The 26364-nt window shown below is 44.2% G+C and overlaps 4 protein-coding genes across 6 annotated transcripts in view; 2 read left to right on the top strand and 2 right to left on the bottom strand.

The window, feature by feature from the left end:
- adgrv1 (adhesion G protein-coupled receptor V1) overlaps positions 1 to 6164 on the bottom strand; it is a 114013-nt gene extending 107849 nt beyond the window's left edge. Inside the window, exon 1 of the mRNA XM_076997712.1 lies at positions 6071 to 6164. Coding sequence (XP_076853827.1) covers positions 6071 to 6089 — 19 coding nt within the window. The 5' untranslated portion in view covers positions 6090 to 6164. The remainder of the gene's footprint in view (positions 1 to 6070) is intronic.
- Positions 6165 to 7123: 959 nt separating this feature from the next.
- Positions 7124 to 9848, top strand: lysmd3 (LysM, putative peptidoglycan-binding, domain containing 3). 2 transcript variants are annotated; one of them, XM_076997707.1, is made up of 3 exons: positions 7124 to 7228; positions 8069 to 8339; positions 8488 to 9848. In XM_076997707.1, exons 2-3 carry the CDS (start codon positions 8076 to 8078, stop codon positions 9145 to 9147), a joined length of 924 nt encoding a protein of 307 aa, XP_076853822.1. In that variant the 5' UTR covers positions 7124 to 7228; positions 8069 to 8075; the 3' UTR covers positions 9148 to 9848. The 2 variants fall into 2 exon arrangements, with proteins under 2 accessions (XP_076853822.1, XP_076853823.1); XM_076997708.1 differs by lacking the exon at positions 7124 to 7228 and adding an exon at positions 7240 to 7941.
- Positions 9849 to 10208: 360 nt separating this feature from the next.
- On the bottom strand, positions 10209 to 12018 carry polr3g (polymerase (RNA) III (DNA directed) polypeptide G). 2 transcript variants are annotated; one of them, XM_076997709.1, is made up of 8 exons: positions 11869 to 12018; positions 11606 to 11740; positions 11288 to 11417; positions 11106 to 11174; positions 10978 to 11037; positions 10848 to 10909; positions 10601 to 10726; positions 10209 to 10427 (listed from the first exon to the last, which is right to left on the bottom strand). In XM_076997709.1, exons 2-8 carry the CDS (start codon positions 11714 to 11716, stop codon positions 10341 to 10343), a joined length of 645 nt encoding a protein of 214 aa, XP_076853824.1. In that variant the 5' UTR covers positions 11717 to 11740; positions 11869 to 12018; the 3' UTR covers positions 10209 to 10340. The 2 variants fall into 2 exon arrangements, with proteins under 2 accessions (XP_076853824.1, XP_076853826.1); XM_076997711.1 differs by having other exon boundaries at positions 11606 to 11731; positions 11869 to 11981.
- Positions 11937 to 16408, top strand: mblac2 (metallo-beta-lactamase domain containing 2). The gene is made up of 2 exons (XM_076997706.1): positions 11937 to 12525; positions 13555 to 16408. The coding sequence occupies exons 1-2, from the start codon at positions 11964 to 11966 to the stop codon at positions 13941 to 13943; spliced, it is 951 nt and encodes a 316-aa protein (XP_076853821.1). The 5' UTR covers positions 11937 to 11963; the 3' UTR covers positions 13944 to 16408.
- The last annotated feature ends 9956 nt before the right edge of the window (positions 16409 to 26364 follow it).

Genomic DNA, 26364 nt, shown 5'->3' with positions numbered 1-26364 from the left:
ACCTGTTTTGTTGTTCAGTGTGACTAAAAGCCATCACTGACTTTCTTTTTCAATAGATATGGATATTCACTGTCTCGGTTCTGTTAGCTTTTGTTGGGAAAAGGCTGTGGCACTAGATTCAGCATTCACTGGTCAGCAAAGGTCTTTGCATGATCCGCGATTCAGTTCAATTCCCTCCACTTCAGAAATTCCTTCACCATGACGAAACACAATGGGGAGGAACCTTGCTGGTGGTGGGAACAAGAAAGAGCCATAGGGTATGGAGGGAGGGCGAGAGACATAGAGAGAGAGAGAGAGAGAGAGAGAGAGAGAGAGAGAGAGAGAGAGAGAGAGAGAGAGAGAGAGAGAGAGAGAGAGAGAGAGAGACGGACACAGAGAGAGTCACTATGCATGAAACGGTTGCAAAGTGACATGACCAGGAACAAGTACATGAAGAATAGTAGGGAACTTCAGCTTACTGGTATTATTGACGGTCTCCCCCAAGATCAGGGAGGATGATGATGGCTGTCATGGGAGCAGAACACTTGTCTCTAGTCAGCATTCATGATTTCAGAGTTCAGGCTCTTTTTCTCTGAGGTGGTTAATTAGAAGAGGAGACCAAAAGGAAGGAGTAGTCCATACTGGACTGCTCCACAGATCTGAGACTGCCAGGATCAGGCAAGAAGTCCAATCCAGAAGATCTACCTACCGTCTGGTCACAAACATTGGCTAATAACAATCTGATGATGATAACCTGGGTCTCTCTACCAGGGCCAGGGGGGAGATGAGGAAACAAACGTAACTCTGATAATCTCACATTTGTTCTGCTGATTTTTAGGACTGTACATTTGATTCATCAGGGAAGGAGAAATTCCTCCTGAGCCAATTACTGCTTACATCTGACACTTTTAATAACGTAACTGTATATACTGTGTATGGACTTTCATACCACAAAATGTGGAGTCCAAAAAAAAAATTCCCAGAAATACAAGCAAGATCATCAGAACAGTTTGTGGTGTGGAGACATGCCCTGCGTATTCGCAGGGAATAAGTGTGTGCTGAACCGCACAGAAGCACTGAGGACGAGGGAGAAGGTGCGGAGAACGTGCAGGCTCCTGGTACATCCAACAGCACCATTTCTCTAAATCAGCTAAGTGTAAAAATATATTCAGAAAAAAATTGCCAGTGCACATAATTATTAGGTACGTTCACCCAGAATGATATCAGTGTGTCGGGATTTAAAAATCAGAATATGCAGTTTCAAGAAATGTAAATTTTTTTCACCACAAATGTGTTTGGCAAACTAAATTAGTACTACATGTAGCCCTTCATTTACTAATTTATTAATGCAATTCATCTGTCAAGTTTTATTTCCTATATATATATATATATATATATATATATATATATATATATATAAAAAATATATTTTATTTTATTTTTTAAGAACAACACAATACAATAAAACAATAAAACAATATAAGAAAACAAACAAAAAGAGCCGCTTTTCATCACAATATGAATCACGCTGATGTTATTGGTCCATTGCTGGAGGCGGGACAAACTGCTTGTGTTTTTGATTTGTTTAAAAACAGGACACTGTGCCAGCAAATGATGCTAATTGGTGGTACTTGTTTTTGTTACTGTTGCTAGTTCATTTACTGATTAGTAACATGAGGTGAATCGCTGCTGAATTTTACATTGAGGGAAAAAGTATGATTTCATTGTAATTCATTTCCATTAAAACACTGAGCTTTGTGCATTAGGCAATGGCTTTAAAGCACTGAGCTGCCACTGAGCTTAACCTCTATAGGACGACGAAACCATGTTCATAGTGACCCACTGCAGAAAATCAGAAATAACAAATAATCCAATCATCCAATAAATACCTAGAGGAGGTCAAATGTTAAATATGGTAACTGTGATCACTGAGACGAATGCAGAGAAGTGATGAGGCAAGTCAAACTTTTGTCCATACAAAAATGCACACTGGTCTCTAGAAAGGTGAAAGATATGTGCATGGCTCGCTGCCCGTCGACACAAGTCTCTAGTGAACTCTCTGGCACACTTGTGGCAGACCATATGACAAATAAGAGACTTCAGGATTGCTGCTGGACCTGACTGAAGCTTCAGAATGTCCAGAAAAACTCCCACATTTATGCCAGAACAAACAGCTACTAAAACATGATACTCTTAACAATACGTCAGCAAAGCATTGGAACAACACACCAGACGTTCAAACAGACTAAACAGTGATAGGAAAAAAAAACAAGCACACACTGTCTGTGTGTTTAGCATAATCATAGAGGAGCATTCAGATGCATCGTACAAATAGATGAAATTCAGAAAACAAATGATACAAAAAGCATGAATTTGCACTCCTTAGATGACTAGTCTATGTCATCTACGTCTAGACAAACATCTGACATCCTCATCCTCACTACGGCTCATATATGCATGTGATAGCTAGACTATAAATTATCGCACTGCACCACAACTCAATAATTATGACCTAGTACCAAAATGCTTAATTCAATAGCATGATTTTCAAGATACATTAGGCTGTAAATGTTTGAGATCTTGAATGAAATTTGAATGAATGAATAGTGGATATTTTGAGCAGGTTAAATATTGCGTGTGTAACGTTTTAACTGAGGAAGGGATGATGCAAGGGCAGAAAAGTAAGATTTATTTTAATAAATATAATGCTACACACCAGGCACGAGGACAATACAAAACACAGGGAAAATATAAAACAGACAAAACTAAGCAGAAAGGACAATACTAAACTAAACCAACGGGACCAGGAACTACATGTAGAGAAATTGCGATAAGTGACGAACAGAACATTCATAAAACAACCACGGGTAGAATGACGAACTACGTAATACAGACAATACTAATCCGAGAGAACACTGAACACGAATGAACAACAAAACTGGTGCAACAAATAACAAAACACAGCGAGATGCGACTAAGGAACAACTAGGGCACGAACAGGCTACAAAGGGGGCACACAGATTCTCCCAGGAAAGGGAGAAAGCTATGTGGGGAAATCCAAATATAATATAACAGGAACACGGAGACCAAATACACAGGTTACACAAAGCACACAGAACTATTGTAAAAGGAACAAGGGGCGAGAACTAAAGGGAAAACAAAAATACACAATAGCAAAATCACAGGAGAATATCATATGTGGAATCAGGAGACAGAGGTGGAAGAGAGCAGGGCAAGCAGGGAACAGAGAGGACTTATGACAATGACCGACAAGGAAGCACAGGACTGGGGAAACTAAATACACTGAGATAAGGGAACATGAACGAGACACAGCTGAAGAACACTGAGGACAGGGGCGTGACAGACGGAGGGAACTACGGAAACGCGGGACAAGGCGGGACAAGGGAGGAGGGTGGAGCTTGGCGTGACAGCGTGTCAGTAGTATAATACTAACCATCTTAGTCTGGGATTACTTGATGTATACTTATTCTGAATGAAAGCTATGTATAAATATGAGAAAATATGTTTTAGTAAAAAAAATAAAAAATACATACATGACAGCACTAACTCTGTAGTTACTATTTAGAGCTTTGCCAGATTTTATGTCTTGATGCATGAATGTTAAAACAGCAGGTTTGTAGCCCTGAACAGCATGTGATGCTTTGCATTAAAGTTACAAAAACGACAGTGACAAATCTTCAGGAGTCGAGCGCTAATCATTTATTATAATGATCTTTCAAATGAAGTCCAGCGTGCGTTCTCAATAACAGAACACACAGTAAAAGGCCAGTGGCACATTCCCACTGCGTGCCCATTCTGCACTGGGTGTGGAGTCTTTGTGGAGCATTTTGACCAGTTGAATTCCCTCATGCCTAACTCCATGCATGGGCACTTTGTTTTAGTGTAGGCCCCAGTCTGGTGGGAAAGGAGTATCCGGATTGGAACCCTGCTAAGTCAGTTCAGAAGGTGTGGAAATTTGAACCAGACCGGGACTAATGCTAACATGAAAGTCTGGTCTGTTTCTGGATTTCTGCTTCTGGGTTTGCCCTTTATTGTAAAGATGCAGCCTACTCTGGAAGAGAATAGTGCTTGAGAAGCACAAACCTCAAAACTTTCCACAGACGTTTAGTTTTTGAGAATAAGGAATATCAGGAAAAAAAACTTTTTAATTACCAGACTGTTATCTGTTTCATGACTGATCAACGCTTTTGAATAAGTTTAGTTTCTGTTAACTTTACTTTTACTTCTAAAATGGGTCATAAATATCCTGAGTACAATATGGTAATTACACTAATGTATATGGCCCATATGCTAAAAGAAACAAAATAGGTCACAAAAGTCCAGTCTGACCTCCGCTGAATTAGCCTCACTTGTCTTTCCCCTCAATAGGTGGTCCTAATGTATGCATAAGGCCGCTTTAACTATGCCAGTATAAATTCTGGAGGTGTACAAAGAGACAAGAGAGAGGCAGTGGAGAAGGCCGTGGAGGCTTTGGAAAACGTAGAAAGGCTAATGCGGAAATCTCTGCTGGCCTCTATTCCCCTACCACAAGTTAAATACCTCCCAACTATCTTCCTCGAAAGTAGCGCTGGACTGGACTAGGACTGGATGGCGCAGATGCGCGCGCTCTTTTGTCTGAATACACCTGCTGTTCTTCCATCACGCGCGTCCCATACGTGCACGAGATCAGTCAGAGCGTCAGGCTGCGGGCAAAGTCTTAGCGCACATGGGGAGTGAAAGCGCTGTTTACAACGCGTCGTCTTTCTTTACGCCACACTAAAGCGCGCATAAGGAGACATGCGACCGCTTCAAGTATTATCAGAGACATACTCCGAATTTCAGGGAGTGAAAAAAAACAAAATAGATGCACAGAAAAGCGTGGCCTGTCTAGATGAAGTGAATGCAACGAACTAAGGTTTTTCCCCCCTTTTGAGCCGAAAGGACCCGATGTAAACATTAACCCTAAAAGACACTTAAGAAAACGCCCAACAAAAGCAAAAACAAGCCGTGTGACCTTACAGCCTTACCACGTTCGCAGCTATCGTGTAATTACTATAAAACGACAAAGATCTCGGAAGAAAAAATATAAGTTCTCAATCCATTCATACAAAATTGATTGCCCCAAATCAGAACAAATTGCTTCGTGTACGTAAATCCATACATTGACAATTGCTTTGACAATCGAGGGCTTTTAAAGCGCGCCCCGTCTCCCGCGCGCCACGAGAGGAGGTTCCCCGTTGTTTCATCTCAAAGGAGGCGGGAGGAGACACACAAAGCGCACTGTCCTCGGTCAGCATCCTGAAAGTAACCATGGAAGCGCTCGCCTCGCTTGTCAGTAGGACGGTCTTGCATTATGAACATTATTTTACCATCTTCAATCGCCTTGGCGTCAAGTGTCTTTCTACCAGTCACAAAGTTACTCTCATGAATCATGAAATTCCCAGAAGAAAACAAAAAGATCGGCTTAGTCACTCGCGTCTGTTACTGACAGTCTCCTTGTAAATAAAAGCAGGCTGCTATTGTGGGGAGTGCGATTCGATTTTCTTACTGGCGAAACACTGGATGAAAATAGTCGAGGCAGGATAGTACATTCAAACTTGGCGCAAAATACCAATTCACAATCTGACTCTGAAATCAGTCAGTTCAGTAAAAAAATACGCTGGCTGCTTTTACCACAAACCATTAAATAAAAGTCGAAACAGTCTATTTACTAATACCAGAAAAATAAACTTTAACCTGAAACATTTTCTTTACACCGTTCCGAGCTGCGAACTGCTCCTGCAACACCTGTTTAACATTCTTAGGTTGTGCACCATGCTTATCTAATAAAACATATAATTGTTGTGAGTTTACTCACCTAAGACCTTGCACTAACAATCCGAGGTAAACGGTGGAGGATCTGCGTAAGTTAAACGTTTATCGGTGGCTTCAAACCAAGAGAACTAGGCTCCATGTGTCTTTCACAAGATAACTGATGTTAAACACATTCCCATATAGACGCCTGGTCTCTGTCTGGGCAACGACGCTCCCCAGATGAAGTTTTACAGTCAGATGTCTTACAGTTCAATTAAGCCACGGACGTGATCCTCACTTGCTGCTGTATAAAACATCGCTGTTCCACGTGAAAGAGTGTAAGCGGCTCTTGGATGAACGTTGAATGGTAAATGTGGGTGAGCGCTTCTGCCATGCTGTCCCTATAGGCTAGTGCTTATCCTGAATAAACTAGTGGACGTCGTAGCGCCTTGTCTGGGCAAAGATGTGCTAATCGCATTACCTCAAAGCTTGACAGATAGAGCAAACAGCTCCACCCAGCGATATGTCTTCCTCACCCAGCTATTTTGCACGAGTAATAGTAAATTATGTTTCTAAAAAAGACCTGCGGCGCACCGCTTCTCAAGCGAGCTTTTTATGTCTATTCGCGCGACTCCTTTATGAGAAAAAAGTGATTTTTTTATCCTCCCGTCCACATTCGGCTAGGTGTCTTACAGCAGTTTTATCGATAGGGGACCAAAGCAGGTTAAATAAATTAAACCACATAATGCGCGATATATCCGACTTGCAATACTTAGTCCTAGACTGAGGTATTTCAGTAGGCGTATCATGTACAAATGCTTCAAAAGACAACTTAAATTCTTCAAAGTTGACTTGCAAAATTCTTTATTATTTAATTTTAAGTGCATAGTAATTACTGTAACATGCTTCACTGTCCAAATAAAACTATGCATGACCTCAAAGTAGTTGTCTAACATATCCTATGTCTATTATGCCCCCTGGTGGCACGTTTCATCAGCTATTCCGCAGCTAAAAAATCATACATTAATTATTAGAATGATAAGAATATAATTTTATCAGCATACAAACCATTTTAAATGTAAGGTTTACGCCTTTCTTTAGACTAATCAAATGCTTCATAAAGTTTGGCTTAAAAGCATAATTCAGCTAGAAATGTGTTACAGAGAGAATTTCATGTGGAGTATTACTGAGTCTGAATTATCGGAATAATCTTGAAGGCTTCGTTACTCGTAGTTTCCCCACTAATAATACGACAGTGTAAGTGCGAACGATCCGAACTGATCTCAGATCTGATCCCCGCCTCTTTAATGACGGTGGCTCCGCCCACTTCAGTACGTCATCACGTCGAAACTGTGTTGACGTGGCGTAGCTTGCTAAGCAAAACGTACAGTCAGCTCGGCGACTGGGGTGAAGAATGGCTTAGCTGCCTAGCTAAAAAAATATATAAACTTATCAGGTAAATCAGACGTATTTCTTCATAACAGATCGTCTCTTTGGGATATCCTAGTGTCGTTCAAATATAAAATCTCGAAATGTTGTTCGTCGAGACGCAGTTTTATTTACCTGTCTAATTTACCTTAGCTTTGTAAACGCTAGCTACCAGGGAAGGGTTAGTTGTACTTTGTTAGCATGGGTTAGCTACAGCTAGCTAACGTTAGATTAATACAGACAGAAACAAAACATTAAAACCTGCGAGTTATGGGGCGAGTTAGCTGAAGCTGGCTAGTTATTAGCTAACCTAGCGTTACCTTAGCTAGTTAATTAAATAACTTAATATTATTAGGCTAACATAGAAAGTATTGGCTAGGTTACGTGAGTCTTGTTTAATTGTTTTTAGCTTGATAACTTGTTTTATATTGCTAGCCAACCTATGATAATTATCGACCAACGAGGCTATGAACATTTCACCAACCCAAACTTCATGTAGTGCCACTTATGAAGTTTAGACATGGTATGAGGACCTTAATTAGCTAGCAGTTACATTTCAACATAAAGATATGTCTCATTCTGGAGCTGCCAGTGCAAACTTACCTAGGCAGAAGCCACGGTTACATTTATTTTAAAAAGTTGGGTTATAGCTAGCTACTGGACCGTTCACAACCAGTTGAGGTGCTGGTCACTGATATTACTGGACCCACAAGGGAAACGTTTTTCATGTATTATTTATAGGTAAAGTAGCTCATTTTGATTTTTATCATGAGTTACTAGCTACATATTTGAACAGACATCTAGAGTAAAGCTTATCTGTTGATAAGGTAGTTTGTGTAACCTCGATCCATTGCATCTTTGCAAACAGGAAGAAAATGACTGGAAGGAACCAATACAATGGCTTCCAGTCTCCTACGACAGTGCAACCTGCAAAGGGAGGTCAAGCTTATATCTTTGGGAACACCTCTGAGACGGAGTTCTCTGAGGAGGATGGGGAGAGTTATGAGCTGCGTTCCAGGGGCAGGGAGAGGCTACGGCGGAGTGTGTCCAGAGAGCGAATGGATGACATTGTCTATGTAATGAGGGACATTAAGGAGGGTGACACCCTGATCAGCATTTCACTTCAGTATTTCTGCACTGTAAGTCACCGCCAGCTTGTTTCACAGATTAAAAATGACATGTGGAATAATCAATGAATAGACAGCATTCATATATGCTGAGTCATTCTGGTGACTCTCTGTGATAAATGACAACAGGGTGTGATTTACTTTATGTTGGGTATCGCAGGTTGCTGACATAAAGAGGGCCAACAATCTCCTGACAGAACAGGACTTCTTTGCCTTGCGGTCCATAAAGATCCCTGTGAGGAGGTTCAGCTCTTTCACCGAAACCCACAGCACGGCATCGCATAAAACTGGCTCACCTGGTGGCTTCCGCCGAGTACCCGGGAACCCGTCATCCGGAGCTTCTGCGGACTCCTCCCCCTCCTCTTCCTCCTCCGCAGACAGTGTGGAATTCTTCCTGCAGGAGAAAGACAAGGACATCGAGCTCCTTGTCAAGTCCTCCAACCCCTCCCGGAACAGCCTGAATGAGGTGGTGTCCTCCCTCAGCTCTCAGCAGCCCTTGCTGGGAGAATCGGAGCGCAGGCCCGCCACTAGGAAGGACCCCTACTACGGTGCCGACTGGGGCATGAGGTGGTGGACCGCGGTAGTCATCATGCTCGTGGTGGGCATCATCACGCCCGTGTTTTACCTGTTGTACTATGAGGTGCTGATGAAAGCAGACGTTAGCCACCATGCAACCGTGGAGACCATCAGGGCCGAGGCCACACAGTCCGCCATTGGTGCCGCCCGTGCGGTGTTACCGGCCAAAGCTGCTCCTCCCCAACAAATTCATCCAATGGCTGAACACGGAGTACCAGCTCTAAGGCAGGAACAGAAAACATAGAAAGGGGCTGGGCAAACCAACATGGACCAGAGAGTCAACATAAAGCATTCCCAGAATAACTCAGTTGAGGTATTTTTAGACTGCATAATCAGAACCACTTTTGTAGTGATAAGTATTGTACATTGCAAGGGTGAATTTAGTATTTTTGAACCACATCTATGGATAAAGCACTGAAATGGCAAGAAATAACCAGCATGGCATGGATGTTTGGAGACCCCAGTGTCTTGTTAATGGCAGAACATTTAGCTAAGAAAGGTCATTTTGTTTTATTTGGATGGTCTGTATCATGTTGGTATAGCTCCAAGCTGTAACCTTGTGTTATGTGAGAGGCATCAATAAGTACATGTAAATATCTATTGAATAGGTAAATGTAGGGAACAAATTACTGGGTTAAACCCACATGGTACATCTGAACATTTGGTTCAAAACTATTGAATTCATCCTTTAATATGAGGAGGGATTATATCTTCACTAATGTGATACTGACTTAATTCTGCTATGCTATAGCTAAACTTGACTGAGTAAATGGTGCCATTTTTTCTGAGCTTGGTATGGCATGAATTTGGAACTAGGTCTAATTGACTCGGTTCCTATAGAGAGTTTCTCTTGTTGCATTTTGCACAATGTGCCCATCACAAGCTGATGTATAGCCTTGTAACTGTATTAAAACAATGTTTGCCTTAATGGTAAGCAAAAATCCATTTGCATATTTGAGACGATTGATATCAGTCTTGTCAGGGATACACACACACGCATACGTAATTTATTCCAAAATCAGTATTGATACTCATGTTGTTCATTATAATTTTAACTTTGCTTGTCTGCCACCTACAGTTCTGAATCATTATTTAATTCTTGCCATGATGGTAATGTGAACTGTTCTTGAATATTCAAGTTGTAAATATTCTCTCAAGTATCACATTTTTAATTAATCTAAGAAGTTTGTGCCTTTGGCCTACAGACCATAGTTAACAGGTTGAAAAATAAAACTCTATTTTAGTATCTGAATCTCAAACCCCTTTTTGTACTCCAATATATAACCGAAGGAAGTACGAGACATACAGATTCCACAACAGCCATTTTAATGCTTCTAACTCAAAAGCCACAAAGAAAACGCGCTTCACCTTGAAAAGGAAAGTAAAACATTATGAGCAGAGTTCCAGATGTGTCCCGCGTTCTCATTTGATTTCAAATCAGTATGTCGCTTCATCCATATTGTCATCACTGCCAGCTCCAAAATCATCACCATCTTCAAAGTGGTTTTCTATGTAGTCATTATCCTGGAAAATGAATTAAGTCTGAATTTTCAGTATTGGGAATGTAAAGGAGAAAGCTACTGGACTGGTTCTAGTGGGCTATGTTCTTAACACGCGCCTCTCATTATTTAGCAAAGCTATGCTCACGGTTATAGTTTAATAAACTCGGCTCTGAGTTCTCAGTTCTGAGCCTGTACCTCCTCAAGCTCCTCTTCATCATATTCTTCTCCTTCAACAGCTTCTTCCTCCTCTTCCTCATCATTCTTTTGTGCTTTCTCTTCTTTCTCTTCATCTGATTTCTCCTCAATTCTCTTCTCAAGTTCCTTTAAAACGGATGAAACATAGAAAACTTCTATATGCCCTGAACACTCATTTTCATTTTAAGATAAAAAATTACAAAGATGAGAGATTAAGCCCATGTTAAACAAAGAATGATGAACTTACATCCAGTTTTAACAGAAGAGCCTTGTCATCTTTTCTTGAAACCTTTGTGGATTTCTTCAAATCTATAAGAGTTCATCTAATTGAGAAGGAAGAAATGCACGGATGTGGAAATACTAAGGAAAACATTTACCAGATCTCTTTCGTATGGTTTTCTTCTGGGCCTTCAGTTCCACTGGAAGACGGTTCCAGTCTGCAAAACAAGTCTGTGTGACCGTGGCATAATGCCGCCATCTAACCCGCACAAGTCCGAGGTCTTACCTGGTGTCCAGTCCTCATCCTCAATTTGACGGCATTCTCTTATGTACTTATCCTTATACCGTTCAACACCTAAGAACAAATTACAATAACCAGAAGCAATAATAAAAAGTATTTCTTTTTTAATAAAAATGTGATTGTGGTTGTGCCCAATATGATAGTTAATCTGTGACGGCAGGACTCGCCTCTCTTGCCGAAGGGGGGTTTGATGTTGAAAGGTAGACCCTTCATTCTGCCCCTGATCTCTTGTTTCAAAGCCAACATATAATCTTCGTCCTCACCAGCTTTTAAAGGCACCGGTTTAAACTCAGTTTGCTATAGAGCCAATAGAAAGGATGCTTCCATGGTGCTGTTTCACATCATGCCAGGGGCTTACAAGATACACAAGACGAGCTTTACAGAATAATGATAATGCTGCATATCAGAATACGAGCCTCCATCCGTGGTGTTTACAAACAAAAATAATAATAACCCATCAAATACATCAATATTCTGATGCTTACAGGAAATAGAGCTCGTGGCCCTAGCTGAGTCTCAGGCATGGACCCCCTGGTGATGCCTAGTGACTCGATGTTGAAGGTAAACGCTGCTACTCCTCTTCCTCTCCCAGCCATGTTGGACAGACTTTCCTGGATTCACTCAAAGAGAAGCAAAAAAAATCATGATAAACTACGTTGTCCAGAACAACATCGAAGTGTGTTGCAAATAAGTGTAAACTGGAATGATAGCGTTTGTACACGTGATAAAAAGCCCGAGACTAAATTACCTGCAGCAGAGCTCCTCGGGTAAGTGCGGCAGGTGAGAGTTTGAAGGCGTTCGCAGCTGATGGGCTGTGCTTGTTTTATCTCCACCCAACGGTGGATGACATCCCGCCTCCGTCACACGGCACGTCCTCCCCCGGTGGAGGGTGTGAGCTGCCGCCATCGCACCCTTCGGCTCCGTCGCGGACGTGTGTGTGTTTGTGTGTGTGTGTGTGTCGTGATGTCTGCCACCGACTGGTACGCGCACAAATCCCTGGAAAACGGAGTGTTTTGGATCCAGGAGCGCTTTTACGAGTCGGGGAACCGGGCGAATATCTGGCTCGTTCGGGGATCTCACCAGGACGTGGTGATCGACGCCGGCCTGGGTCTGCGGAGTCTGCCCGAGTACATCAGCGCTAAAGGTCTACTGGGAGACGGTGCCGGCCGGAGGAAACCGGTCCTGGCCATCGGAACCCATGTGCATTTCGACCATTCGGGCGGACTGCACCAGTTTCAACAGGTGGGCGTGCACAAGGCGGAGGTCGATGCCTTGGCCAACGGGGACAACTTTGAGACGGTGACATGGCTGTCTGACAGCGAGATCGTGCAAGATCCGTCACCCGGCTGGACGGCCAGGCGGTACCGGGTGAAGGCTGTGCAACCAACCCACATCTTACAGGATGGTACGTCGTCCTAAACCCGCAATCTGCCAGGTGTTAATGCGGTATTTTAGCTCTGACTTCATTCTGACCAGATAGGGAAGGATCGAACTAAATCAGATCTGCGTGGGTCTATAAAAGGAGCGTGCCTGTAGTTCCTGTAGTGGTTAATGTAGTTTCCCCGGGTTGTCTTGAGTAGTCTTGAGACGGTTGTCTGCAGTTAGGACCCAATAACTGCAGCAGGCCTCTCGTTTGAGCATTATGTTATGCATACTCATGATGACCAAGCTGTCGGTAGGCTACAGGCAGTTTGCTTTTTGGATGAAATGTTCTTATACACCTTTTTGAATAACAGATGTAGAGTCCAGTTATGTGAACCTGAATAAATGCCAAGTGTCTTTATAAAGAAACATTCGTTTGTGGACAGAAATAATATGCGACCGATTTGCCATTGGTTAACCACAAGAGGGCGCGCTTGCTAGCAGCGTCTCCAGTCATGTCCAAAGACCTCAGACACACCCCCTCTTGCGTCTATGTAATGGATTCATGGCTCTATTAAAAGATTGGGTTAGGTTAATTTTGTGGATCTATTTAAAGATTGCCTTAGATTCATTTTAATCCAAATGCATTATGAGGTGGGAAGAAATGGGTTGAGATCATTTGAGATTCACATTTTCTCAGCAGTACAGCTGCTATTTCTGTAACAGCTGTTTATCTTATGTCAGATTCCTAGTGTTACAAAACACCTTTAAATTGCAGTGTAATGATTATAATAACATCTAGGCTCAATTTAATAATCTATCCTTTCCTTACCTTTGCTGCATCGTGCTTATGCAAATGTAAAATGGAATTATTATTATTTTGGACACAAATCTGCAGTGACAAAATAGCACAGTACACTAGATGTGTAAACTATGGGGGACGTGTGGATCCCATAGTGCCGCGTGGCTCAGGGCTCCGCCCCCCTTCAGAGCTCCTGGCGGTAGCGACCCGCGTTCAGAAACATCCATCCGCCCCCCTGCTCCTCACCTCCTCTTGCTCTTCCTCCCCCAGGTGACGTCATCAACCTGGGCGACCGGCAGCTGACCGTCCTGCACCTGCCGGGACACTCGCGGGGCAGCATCTGCCTGCACGACCGGGACAACAAGGTTCTGTTCAGCGGGGACGTGGTCTACGACGGCTCCATGATCGACTGGCTGCCCTACAGCGCCGTCGGCGACTACGTGCGCAGCTGCCAGAGGCTGGTGGAGATGGTGGAGCGCGAGGAGGTGGAGCTGGTCATGCCGGGCCACTACAACACGTTCGGGGCCACGAGGCTTCAGCGGCTGGCCTCCAGCTACATCTCCGGGGCAGGGACCTGCCACAGGGTCTCCACCTGCGCGTTGAAGTCCGTCGCCAGCATCGCCCTGCGAGCTTCCAACTGCTGCCCCGTCCGATGTTAGACGGGAGGACTCTCGCTCCAAAACGGCTCGCTCCCATCCTGAACCTGCTGAGCAATGCAAGCTGGTCGTTTGGAAATGTTCAGAGCCCTTTGGAAGTCTGGCAGTAGCAAGACAAATTTGGAAGGTATAATTGTGGTGTTTACAGTGTTGGATTAAAAAATTTAGGAAAAAAATTGAGGTGCTGGTTGAGAATTTCAGCCCTTGCGATTTCTGGCTGTAAACGTTTTGTTGTTTTGGAATGAAAGCACAAAAGTGAATTTTGTGTTCACTACCTCATATCATAGCTGATAACGGGGACAATCGTTAAGTAAATTAGTGTCCTGTCTCATGCATGCAATAACTACAGAGAGCCGTTGGTTAAATGAAATCAAGCCGTCATGGCGGACATGGTGGGTGGGGATAAGCAGGGTGTGTGTGCCCGGTAGCTGATGACACCGACATCTTTAGCCATGATGTAACTGAAGGTCATCCGAGGAAATGCCTGCCCAACGCTTCTCTGTAATCTGAAGCAGACTGCCGTGACTGTCGTGTGGGAATAGACAGAATGTTTTGGCCTATAGGAAACTCCAGTCTTCTGCTCAATATGAATAACATAGTCAAGCCTTGCAAGTGGTCTGTAACGTTTGTGTATGTTCACATATAATGGGTTGTAAAGATTGCTTTACAATTTTAAGTATGGTTTTAAGTGTGATGTGAGGGGTATAAAAATATCTAACTCATGATGATTGTTCAAAAACGCAGTGTTTTAAGTGTGAAGTAAGGGGTGAAGTAAGAAGTAGATGTATCTTAATATTAGTATATTTATTTACCAAAATGAATGTATTTCTGTACTCTGAAATAGACAGTGAGAGGGGAAATGTTGAACAGAAACAGTGCTGTTTATTGATTGGAGGTCATTCTCAGCTAATGGGGAGACAGTGAACAGAATAGACACTGTATAGACATTCACAGCAGGACAACGTCCAACTAATCTGCACACTCCTTCATCAGACAAAAATTTAGCCAAGCCTGCAGTTTGTTTAACATTGATCTGAAATCGGTGACGGGGCAGTTTCTAACATGGTCAAAGGTTGAACGGTCAAATGGGCAAGTTTGGTTTATTTTGCATGCCAAAGCAAACTTTGCATGCATCATTTCCAGAGCACAGATGGCGAGATTGAGCTAACTGAGAGGAATAACCGTCTGGGTGATGGTCTGTGCTAAAAAGCCTATATAATCAATACATTTATTGACAAATAAGAGTTTTTCCTTACCTGTTCCTTGTAGTGTTATATGCAACTCTTTCAGTTTTGTTTGTTTTCCAATAACCATTTTGTTACTTTTTTGTAACTTTGATTATTAATTTTCGCCCCATACGCTCAAACAGGTGTTTTTTTTTTCTGTTTGATATTCTAGTAAATGCTTAACGTTTCATAACATGCACAACACATTTTCCTTCTCTCCTCCTCCTTTCCAACATGTAAGCACAGATGTATTCTTTTTCTTTCCAAAATGTATTTGGCAAAGTGAGACTCGTGAGACTGGGAGTGTGGGCCAGGTTTCCCAGCATTCCACTGGAGCAGCCTTAACCATGCAAGCACCATGAAAAGATCAACACACACACACACACACACACACACACACACACACACACACACACACACACACACACACACACACACACACACACAGAGCAGGAGTGCACTTTACAACGTTATCTTTTTTTTTTTTTTTTTGCATTATTCTTCCAAGAAAGTGTTAAATTGACATGTAGAGCACATACAAATGTACCCTGTTGCCAAGTATCAAAGAGTCCCACATGTTGTTTTATTGTATTTCTGTGAAATTGTTCAATTTTTGTGAATATCCCAAGGGTAAAATCCTACGCATAATGTCACAATTGGAAATGAGATGTTTGTAGATGAATGAAAGTGCGTAGTTTTCGTGTATGGCGATGACCTTGCTGCTGAGGTAGACTTGAATATTCAATATTGTATGTTTGAGTTGTGTTTCTGCTCAGGAATCCTGTGTGAACTGAGGTGTGAGCAGAGCCATATCGTACCAACACTACACAGTGCCTCTGTCTGCTTCCCAGGTGATACCTCAAAATGCTGTCACTGCAGCTGTTTGACTATGCAGGCACTTGTTTAAAAAAATATATTCGCTTGTAGTTCTAAAACGTGCTCTACTGACTCCTTAAATATAAGTTTATAATAATCACTTTTTTAAACAAATGTTATTTACATTTTTCAGCATTTAGATTTTCTCCAATTACCAATAGATACTTTCCAAATTTGACACCATCTATGATTTATTTTGATTACCTTATTTCTACCTTTTTTAGTAGGAACCGTATCTACTGGACAAAAGTTTCTTGCGAACCGTCTACTTTGCTATTGTACCCATCGCATTGCTACCACTAGAGGGAGACATTGCCTTTGGTATTTTGTCCATGCCAAAGCCCTTTCAGAGCGAGCACTTATTAAAATAGTATACCATCAGACAAAAGACTGTGTTTTTTTGGCTGCCTACCACTCATCTTATACTTCCAGACATTTGTAAGTTGGCATGCTTCTAATTTTTAAAAGCTGAAATTTTCGTACACGTCAATAATCACAAGCAAAATTCCCTCTAGCTAACAATGATTGATTGGGTGTGACATTAATTTCCTCATAAAACTCCTTAAATATTTTTGGCAAACTTCAACGTTGGCAATGTCACTGAAATACATACATTTGGCAGCCATGTATCAGGTTGAAATTCAGAGCTAATGTTTGACACGGCTCTCAGTCAGGGTAAATTGATGGCTGTTGACAGATGACTAATTATATCCAGGGGACTCTTTGTCTGACGTGTCTTGGGAGAGGTAATTACTGTTATTTTTAAAAAGGTGATAGGGCTTCTATGAAAGGCGATTGTGTTACCAGGGGAAAGAGAACTGGATCTGGCGAGGCAGAACTCTGCAAGAAAGAACTCATGCTAGATTTTGGTCAGCTTATGTGACAGAAGTGCAGAAAGTTGAACAGACACACAAACGTGTTCCAGCCGCTCATGTTCCCAAGCCGCCGGTGTTCTGCAGGAGCCGGATCAACTCCGGCTAAACATTTGGAGAAATATTCCCGTTTTCTTTTGTTCGTGGCTTAAACTAACACAGATACAGTTGGGGCCTTTTGCTCAATCCAGTCACACAATTTCCACTTCAGAGAAGAGTGCTGCGAAGCTAGTTTGCTAAAAAAGAGAGTAGAGATGGGGGAAAGAAAGAAAGCACATAATGAAAGAAACGATCAGGACATGCATTTTTTTATACAAAATAATAAGTCCATGCCCAAAAAGAATCTGCAGGCACTGAACTCACCATCACTTTCATATAACCATAGCCCTGAAAACAACCGAGCTGTGATGTCTCTTCGTGTTAGCCCAAGCGCCAGAGTGCTGGTGACTAATGTGCCAGCCTCCCCTCAACTGTCCTCCTCTCCTGCTGCCTGGTTTTTTCCTCCCCTCTTCAGTAACAAGACATCGTGTCCCGCAGGCAGACAGACGGACATCTGATGCGCGGTCGGCCGCGAGGGGAAAAGCACCGTTCGGCGCTCAGCTGCACCCGGCATTAGTCGCTAATTGACAGGCCCTCTCTGCCCGCCGGTAGGCCCGGCGTGACGGGCGTGGGAAGGGGCCGGGGTGAGGGCACATCGGGGAAGCGTCAATCACGGCCGGCTTGGCGGCACGCAAGGCCGGCGGCGGAGCTGTAATCTGACCCGGCCGGGTCGGGCCGGGCCGCGGTGCCCTGGAACGCGGCGGGGCGGATCTGCACCGTTTGCGGTCGACCCGGAGTGGGCACCGTTGCCTTCACGTCGTCCAGGGACAGCCACTGCTGATCTTAACCGCTGTGAAAGAAATGGCACAGCTGGTCTCAGATCAGCGGGCAATGCCAACCACCCAAAGCGTTTATTCTTTATTATCATTCGGTGAACTCTGCAAACGGCGTATTTCATGCCTTCTCCGTCGTTCATCCTCTCCCCGTTCGCTTTTAATGCCATGTGACAAGTGTTGGGGATTAATTAAACGTTCGGGAGGAGAAGAGAGCACTGGCTGGGGATGAAATCCCCACAGCTCGGGAAGCGCAGACGGCTGGATGGGGCGCGTCTGTGCCCAGCCTCCTGCTGCGGAGACCGGCCAGTCAGAACGCTGCCGGCAGGGGGAAACGAAGTCAGTCAGGAGCGTCTAGGAGGTTTTTTTTCACATTGGCAGGGTTGTCCAAGACCCTGGCTGACAATACTTTCAGTTTAAAATAGAACAGAAGGACTGTCCCTCTTGTCTCACAAAATGGGTGTTTCGGATTTGGCTGCCGGGTAGTTTTCAATAGATGTAGGCCCATTAATGTCTCCTACTGGGGTATTATCTTTGTATTGTTCACAACTGTAAACACCCGCTGTTGGCGTCTGTTTGCCTGTTGATATTAGTAGAGGAGATGGTTGTGGCCAGCCATAAGCAATTTCCACTAAATGAGAATGGGTTTTTAATGTTACTGAGAAAGGCCAGTCTTATTGTACAGGCCAGATGAAGCAAGGAGATAGATCATGAGTTCCTTGCCAGTTATTGATGGCTTAGCAAAATGCAGTATTACATCACACAGGCATCTTGATTAGCTCTTAAAAAAGGAATTAAAACAACAAAGAATACATTTTATTATTGCAGTCCCCTAACGTTCAGGGCACAGTTCTCACAAAACTCTTAAATAACAGAACAATGCAATGGCAAAAGAAGAGTGATTCACTGTGAGCAGATGAATCAGATACGCTAAGCACAAAACTGGCAAATCAGACATGAAGGTTCATTTCCCTCCAGTGGACCCGAGCACAGATCAACAATGAAACTCAGGGATTAGACAGTCGTTCTGTCTTAGAGAAAGGAACATGTGTTAAAAAAAAAAAACATATTCCACTGGTTTGCAAAAGCTGCCCACACTTTCATCTGCTAGATCCTGGTCATGATTTCCATAAGGGGGACTTTACTTTCATGATACCATTTCTCCTTTCCTACACCCTGAGACATCACGTCACTCCATTCATAGAATTTCTTTTCGTTTCTGGGTGACTGATCTGTTTTATGTTGTAGGAGGACCACTAAAGCGCTAGGAACCAGAGGGTGATGGCGGAAGCTGTTAATTAACGGACATGACTGAATCAGAGCAAATTCCTCCAGTGTATTCTGCAGAAAGGAAGAGAAACAATGTTTGCTTTGAGAGGAGCAAAGAGCATGCTGTCCTCACTTCATCTCCAAAAAGATAACACTCGGAAGTTTGTCCGCTCAAAATGTACCGGCATCTTTCAAAAACCGAACAAGCGGCTTTACTCTTCGTTAGCGACTTCTGGAATTGAAGTCGTGGTCGGGCTCTTTTTTTTATTTTTTAATTTTCATTTTATTGGATTTTTATTTTTACCACCTTTTTATACATTTCCACTGAGTAAATTAGACAGCTCGCTGAAATGAACTTTTCAGGTTTCCATGGAAATTATGCGAAGGAGAGAGGTTGTGGGGTGGTGGTGGGGGGGGGGGGGGGGTCTTCTGAGACTCACTGTAAAGCTACAGTGCTGATTTGTCTTATATATGTTTTCTTTGAGCTTGACATGCCTGCACTCTGATGTAGTCTATATGTCCTCAAGCCTACGCCCATCTCCAAACAATCTGAGCATGAACAGCCTTTTTCCACTGCTGAAACCACAACATCTTGGCAACGTCCTGAGCCGTAATCTTACACTGAGCAGTTATACCATACCGTCTCAACTGTTCATATATCTTCGAGTGTTAAAATTCTGTGAGAATTCTGTGAGAAATCGATGAGAAATCTCTTGGATATGGTATCTAAAACACAGTAAAGAAATTTAGGTACCTCATGGGATATTGCTTATAAACTAATTACTTGGGCTCCGCAGACCCCATCTAAGGTTGAACTCTGTGACACGGTAACTACTGTCGACACTCATGGCACGCAATTATCCTTCCTGTGAGGGGAACGGAGACAACAGGCCTTTTGGAGTCGACGTTCTGGCAGGTGAGTGGGCGTCAGGTGTCCGGGGGCTCGTGGGCGAAGCTTCCTCGCGACACTCACACAGCACCTTTGGCTGCGCACCTGCTGCCAACCGCCTGGCCTTCCACTCGACAAATTTCAAAAGTGGAAATAATGAAGAGGTGCCTCCAGGCTTGTCCGGAAGGAGCCGCGGCGATGGAGGGAAGAGCGGGACGAGACTGGGCCGCGTGTGGCCCGGCGGGAGCCCAGCCAGAGAAGACCTGAGCTAATGCGAGTTTAGAGCAGGCTTGTAGGCGATCGAGTGCATCAAGCAAGCGCGGTTCTTCTGGTTCTTCCAGCTTTAATCTGATTCTCACGAGGAGCTACAGTGTGTTACGGCTGATGGAAGCAAAGCGGTCTCGGTACCTGATTTCTTTTGAGCTTACGTTCTGGAGCAATCAGTAATGAGAGCACTCACAGGTCCACGGACATTTTGTCTGGAGCACGACAGCTAATTTACGATTTCATGTTCCTGCCAAAAAAAGACGTTCTTAGGAGAGAAAATGGCTCCCTCTCAACCTTGTCACAAATGCTTACTAACAGAGTTAGGCAGACGTGAACCGTGTCTGTGGCGTAATTTGAAATGTCACCCGCTATCGTGCAGCTGACTGATAGAGGGCAAAGAGCTAATGATTAATACCGCGATTACATGGGCAAGGAGGGGGGAAAAAACGAAAAACATGGGTGCCAGCCTCGCCACGGAGGCGGCGTGCTGAACATGGCCGATAGCAGCGGCGTGAAGGCAAATAACCCGGAGAAGAAGCCACTCAAATCCACTTTCAGTAAGATGCGTAGAGCACAGAGAGCGCCATGCCAATAAATAATGATGCCATACTGCTTTGCTGTGGCTGGATATGGTGAATATAATGGGGGAGGGGGGGACGGGGGAGTGGGAGGGGCTGGAAGCGTATCTGCAGCTAACAGCATGGACGCAGGTATTTTAGGCGATTTTTTGACAGGGCTAAAGAGGAGGCCGTCCGGATTACCGGTTGTGTAACCTCGTTACATCATTGCTCGAGTTTCTGGAACTTGTTTAAAGTGTGCCTAGCAAACAAGGCCATTGGCTGCACGCACGGAAGGAGATGCCGTCGTGTGAAGTAGCTCAGAACGTTTTATCTTCAGTCCAGCTTGCAAGTAAAACCTTGCGGGAGGTCATTTCTGAAAGCTGGCTACCTGCTCTAGAACGATGCACGATCAAATAAATCTAACTCTCCGCCATAGTTACCACAACGATCACAGGAGCCCAACACTCGCAAAGAAGTTAGCTGTAATTGCGGTGATTCGGTGACTCACCCAGAATGCCGAGCGCTAGACGGGTCACCATAATACGAGCCACATTTAGGGCTTAACCAAACAAGCGCAGTGGGGACGCGAACATAAAACCGTCAGGACGACCCTCATTAGCGCGGCGCGGTGTTCTTTCGGAAGGCTTCCGCGCATGAGGTCCATGATGGCTTCCATATGCTTCCATCCGCGGCACTCTTTAATAAACGGCATTGCATTACTTAAAGTTGGGGGGGGGGGGGGGGGGGTTAATGCCAATTGGACAGAAACCTCAAGTGTTTCTCTAATGCGCTTGACATGCCTAGGATTTCCTTTTTAACGGAGCGCTCCGTATTGGAAGGGTGTGGACGGCAGCCATTGGGGGAACTGCAGGCCCGGACCCTCTTCCTCCTTCCCAGAGCCAAACTTTCCATGAGTGCAGTGGAGTGAGCAATAAAGAGAGCAGTGGTGCTGATTATGGGATGGTGAGCTCACTGATGAAGGATAAAAAGAGACAGACAGACAGACATGAGTAGCTAAGCTGAGGTTCACATGCAGAGACTGAAGTAATGATTACACACACAGTATATACAGTATGAACAAGAATCCAGTCGTGTTAAGCTCGGTGTTGCCGATCTGCTGATCCTAGGAATCACAATGGGAATTGTCGAGACGAAGAACCCAATTAGGGTCCGGCTCACAACGTACGAACACAATCTCCCTAAAGCCCCAGTGGAAGAGAACAGAACGCCGCACGAGTCTCAGGAGCTGCGCTGCGAGACGCCACAGTGGTTCTTTGGGTTCGCTTGATGTGTTCGCCAGGAGAAAACACGGCACACCGCGTCCTGTCACATTTGCTCCCGTCGCCATCCGGCCACGGCCTGGGAGGGCCAGCCGGATGTTTGTCAAAGCGACAGGCCCTGGCGCCCGTGGCCGAGGTGTTGGGGGGGGGGGGGGGTGGAACAGGGCCCATCCCAGCAGCCGGTGTACGAGGCCCCGCCGGGAGCCCCAACGACACCATGTCCAAGTGTTAGCAGATGAGGCACATTTCCGACGTGCTAATTCGAGGCGTCAGCTCGGCCATGAAACCATTTCCTCTCGGGCCCTGGTGCCAGGCGAACACCTGGCTGACGGCGGGGTCATCATCTCCAGCACGCAGAGACCACCCGTGACCCCAAAAGCTCATGGCAACACTCCACAATGACATTCCACAGAGCTGGCGAGGGAAGGAGATGCAACTGTATCTTCACGCCAAGTCTTCTGACAGCCAGCTCAACGTGGTCATTTTACTGGTTTGAATAACTCTGAATTTAATTTCGGCAGGGCGGTTAAAAATAATAAGATGATTACAGTTTTGAATATTGTTTTTTTCCAAAATTCATAAGAATGGAAAGGCAAACAACTGGAGATGTATTGGTTTTTACATCATGCTGTTTAATGAATCCATTTGCTGAGGTTATGACATCTACATTTTTACAAGGACACTTTACAAGGGTCTTGCATCAGAAAATCTACATTATGCTGTCACTGACTTCAACCTCATGACAACAGACACCGCAGTGACTAACACAGCCCCTGTAACTATTTTAAAAAAATGAACCTCCCACACACTACTTTTTGCAATTTGCTACTGTAACCTGCAATAATAATGTCCTTCTTCTTGTCTCGTGCACGCTCACTCTCTGCTTGGAGGACACGGCTCGAACTCGAACACGTTCACACCGGCAGGACGGATTTTGGCCCTGTGTGGACAGGTGGAGTGACTCGGAGAGGGACAGAGAGCAGCGTGGGAGTGATGGGGATGCTGCCGCCACGGCAACGTGTCTCCTCCCTCCACCGCCGCCACGGCAACGTGTCTCCTCCCTCCGCCGCTGCCGTGCCACTCGGCAGTAATGTTTAGGATGGCTAATCGGACAAAAACTCAAACTGGACAGAGGTTCTGTTTTTGTGAAATGACACCAAAAAAGTTTAAATGGTCTTTCAGTATTTAAAAGTGTTTTAATGGCGTTACTGCTGTTTAGTTTGTATTCTCAGTAAAATCACACACATTAAGCTAGAAGTTCTATAAGATGCCAACTAGCCTGATGACAGGAAATTTGACTACCATAAATCATTGGTTGGTAGAGACGGGAACATTTAAAATACAGGATGCACATTACAATGGGTCATTCTTTGAAAAATATACATATGGAAACCGTGATGTGTTTTATATTAAAATAAGTGGTAACCACATAATAGCTGAGCACTGGACTGAAAGATTGCTTTGGAACGTATATTTATATCATTGCTTTTACTGTCCACCACAGTAGACCCTTCGTATTGTATTTAAAACTTTGGCTCAAGACAATCTATTCTGCAGGTGTTGCTTGGCATGTTGGACAGAATAGAAGGTCCAGTGTGTGGCACCTCAGATCACCATCTGATGTTCCGGTTTTAAAAATACTTTCAAAGTGGAACAGTGTTTACCACTAAATAAGGACAGGGCATAGCAGTGAACCGGCATCATACTGCAAACAAAAAATGTGATGACACCCCCCCCCACACCCCCCATGTGATGACTTCAAAGCTATTCTAAGCGTTTGGGCAATTAGAAAGAAATTTACAAGGGATTAGGAATGAGTACCGCACCTGGCTGAATCACAAACACATGCACACTGTGAACAAGAGAGAGAGAGAGAGAGAGAGAGAGAGAGAGAGAGAGAGAGAGAGAGAGAGAGAAGGAGAAGCCCTGTGCCCTAATCCCTGTAACATTGTAAAAACCTGGATTTGATATGATCCAAATTTTGCAGTAATTTAATCATATTGTGGAATAACAAAGTGCATACAAAGCTAGGATCCGCTTGTCATGATGGAACCTCTGTTATCTCATCCAATAGGATCATTCGGAGCCCCGAATCTAGTGTCACTAGGATCTCTGTCTGGAAGGACAGATTTCCTGTAGCCTAATTTAACATGCTCTGTACCATATTTATTAATAATCGTTGGAAATTTATTACAGAAGCCCCAAGGGGGAAGTCCATGAGTGCTGGCTTCTCTCTTAAATTCCCTTGATAAAAAAAGGCCATATATCACTAAAAATGGCCTCCGAAACATAATTCTTCCTCTTGTATCAGCAACGTCGGTATTTAGCAAAACATATTGTTAGAATCATATCAGTTATAGTCTACATCTCAGTACATTTGAATTGTGTTACTTAAAGAAAGAGAAATATAACACTTCTTCTATATTAAATTAAATATAAATGTCCAATCATTCAAGTTTTAGACAGATATTGTTTGTGTAAATGAAGTGTAACGTGTAATATTTTTATATATATATTGGAGTACATGTACAGTGAGTCAAGCATACATAAAGCAAATGTATTTTGATTTTATTTTGTAATTTTGGCATTTGGATTTGGTAGTATATATATATAGATGGTTTGAGCGTACTTTGTTAATGTTTGTGTAGGATGCGCGCACAGCTGCTGTGCTCTGGAGGAACACAAGGGGGCGCCCTTATCCTTCCCCTGTGAGGACCGGCGCGTTGAGAAAAAGTCCTGTGCAGGCCCCCTCCCCCTCCCCCTACAACCCCCCTCCACGACAACTCTGGCTAACGGCGTGCCAGCAGGCGCGTCACGGCGACCTTTCTAACGTGTGTCAGTAATCGTCACGCAGACGCTGCAATGCTATGCCATCCTCTCGTAGGCTGTTAAGGCGGAAGAAAAAGGGCTGAACAAAGGATCGAAGAAGAGAGTAGTGCAAAGAGAGAGAGATTGAGAGAGAGAGAGAGAAGGAGAGAGAGAAGGGGGGGGGGGGCACAGCCTAGCCAGGCTTTAACACTTGTTCAGTCCTCTGGCGGTGGAGGATTTGGTTTCTAATGCCTGTGATTTCTTTCCCCCTTTGTGAATTAATTAGTCTTTGCCAGTGCCGGCCACATTTGTCATTTGAATTTATGCTAATGAGGTCTGAGGGCTCCTGGTGGACCTGATAGGCCCGAGCAGCTGCCTTCAGCTTCCGGGGGCCTCAGTCTCTTTCCTTCCTCCCATCTCTCTCTGTCGCCCCCCCCCCCCCCCCCCCCCCCCCCCACCTTCTGCTCTGTTCTTATCATCTCCACAATCCTCAGTAGCCTGGACTCTCTGACCTGCCACTCTACGGTCGGTTTGGGGGGGGTACAATGTCCTGTACTGATAAGGCAGCTTAGTGTCTCCACGTGGGGAAGTGGGTTTACAGACCACACACATTATTTGTCTCCTCAAGTGGAGGTGATCGACATTGTTTCTTGGACGTTTCCAACTTAAAACCTGTAGGTGAACACGTCCCTATCTAAACTCGTATTACAGGTGACCAAGCTAATGATTTCAGAATTATTTGTTCACGGAGAATACGAATGTATAAATGTGAATGTGGGTTCAATGTTTACAAAGGGACAAACATCTCAGTTTGTCATGTGTTCAAACAATGCCTAAAATAACAGATTTTCAGTAATGGGCTGAAATTATTTAGAGGGCGTTTTTGGCAGGCCCAAATGTCTGAGTGCCTCAATCCTATATTCCTCCTTTAACACAGTTATGCGAATGGTGAGTGTGGACGTTTGGAGTGGCAGGTAGGGTTACAATGAACAGAAAGGAGTGAAATGCATATTTGAATGGCACAGATGTCTTTCATTGGAGACATGAATGAAAGTTGTTTTTAGGGCCAGCATGATAGAGTGGCGAGTTTATAAATAGGGTGGAAGGAAAGTGGTGTCTGAAACGAAGTCTGTGGGCCCTGCATCATATATAGCCGCACATTTTTCAGGAAATCTCTCTCTTTTTCCCTTTTCCTCTTGCTCTCTATGTCTGTCTCGTTCTCCCTCTCTCTGAAAGCAAAAAGCTGTACTTAGAGACTGGGGGCCATCTTGGTGGCATTTTTTGTTTGTTTGTTTGTTTGTTTGTGTTTGTGGGGCGGAGCTGTGCAGTAAAGTCATGATCACCTGGTCAGGCCACGCCCCCACCCATGCCTCCCCCGTCCAGGGTCTGCCGTGAGCATCACTCTGAGCATGTGCCGCTCACAGGGGATCGTTAAAGGGCTGGAGCTGCGCTGAACGTCCACCACGTGGACTTCTGCTGTTCCAGAAGAAGTGAACCGCCATTTC

The sequence above is a fragment of the Brachyhypopomus gauderio genome, chromosome 3, assembly GCF_052324685.1.
Source record: "Brachyhypopomus gauderio isolate BG-103 chromosome 3, BGAUD_0.2, whole genome shotgun sequence".
NCBI classification, from domain to species: Eukaryota; Metazoa; Chordata; class Actinopteri; order Gymnotiformes; family Hypopomidae; genus Brachyhypopomus; species Brachyhypopomus gauderio.
Note: the sequence above shows the minus strand (reverse complement) of the source record. Positions and strands in the feature narration are given on the sequence as shown.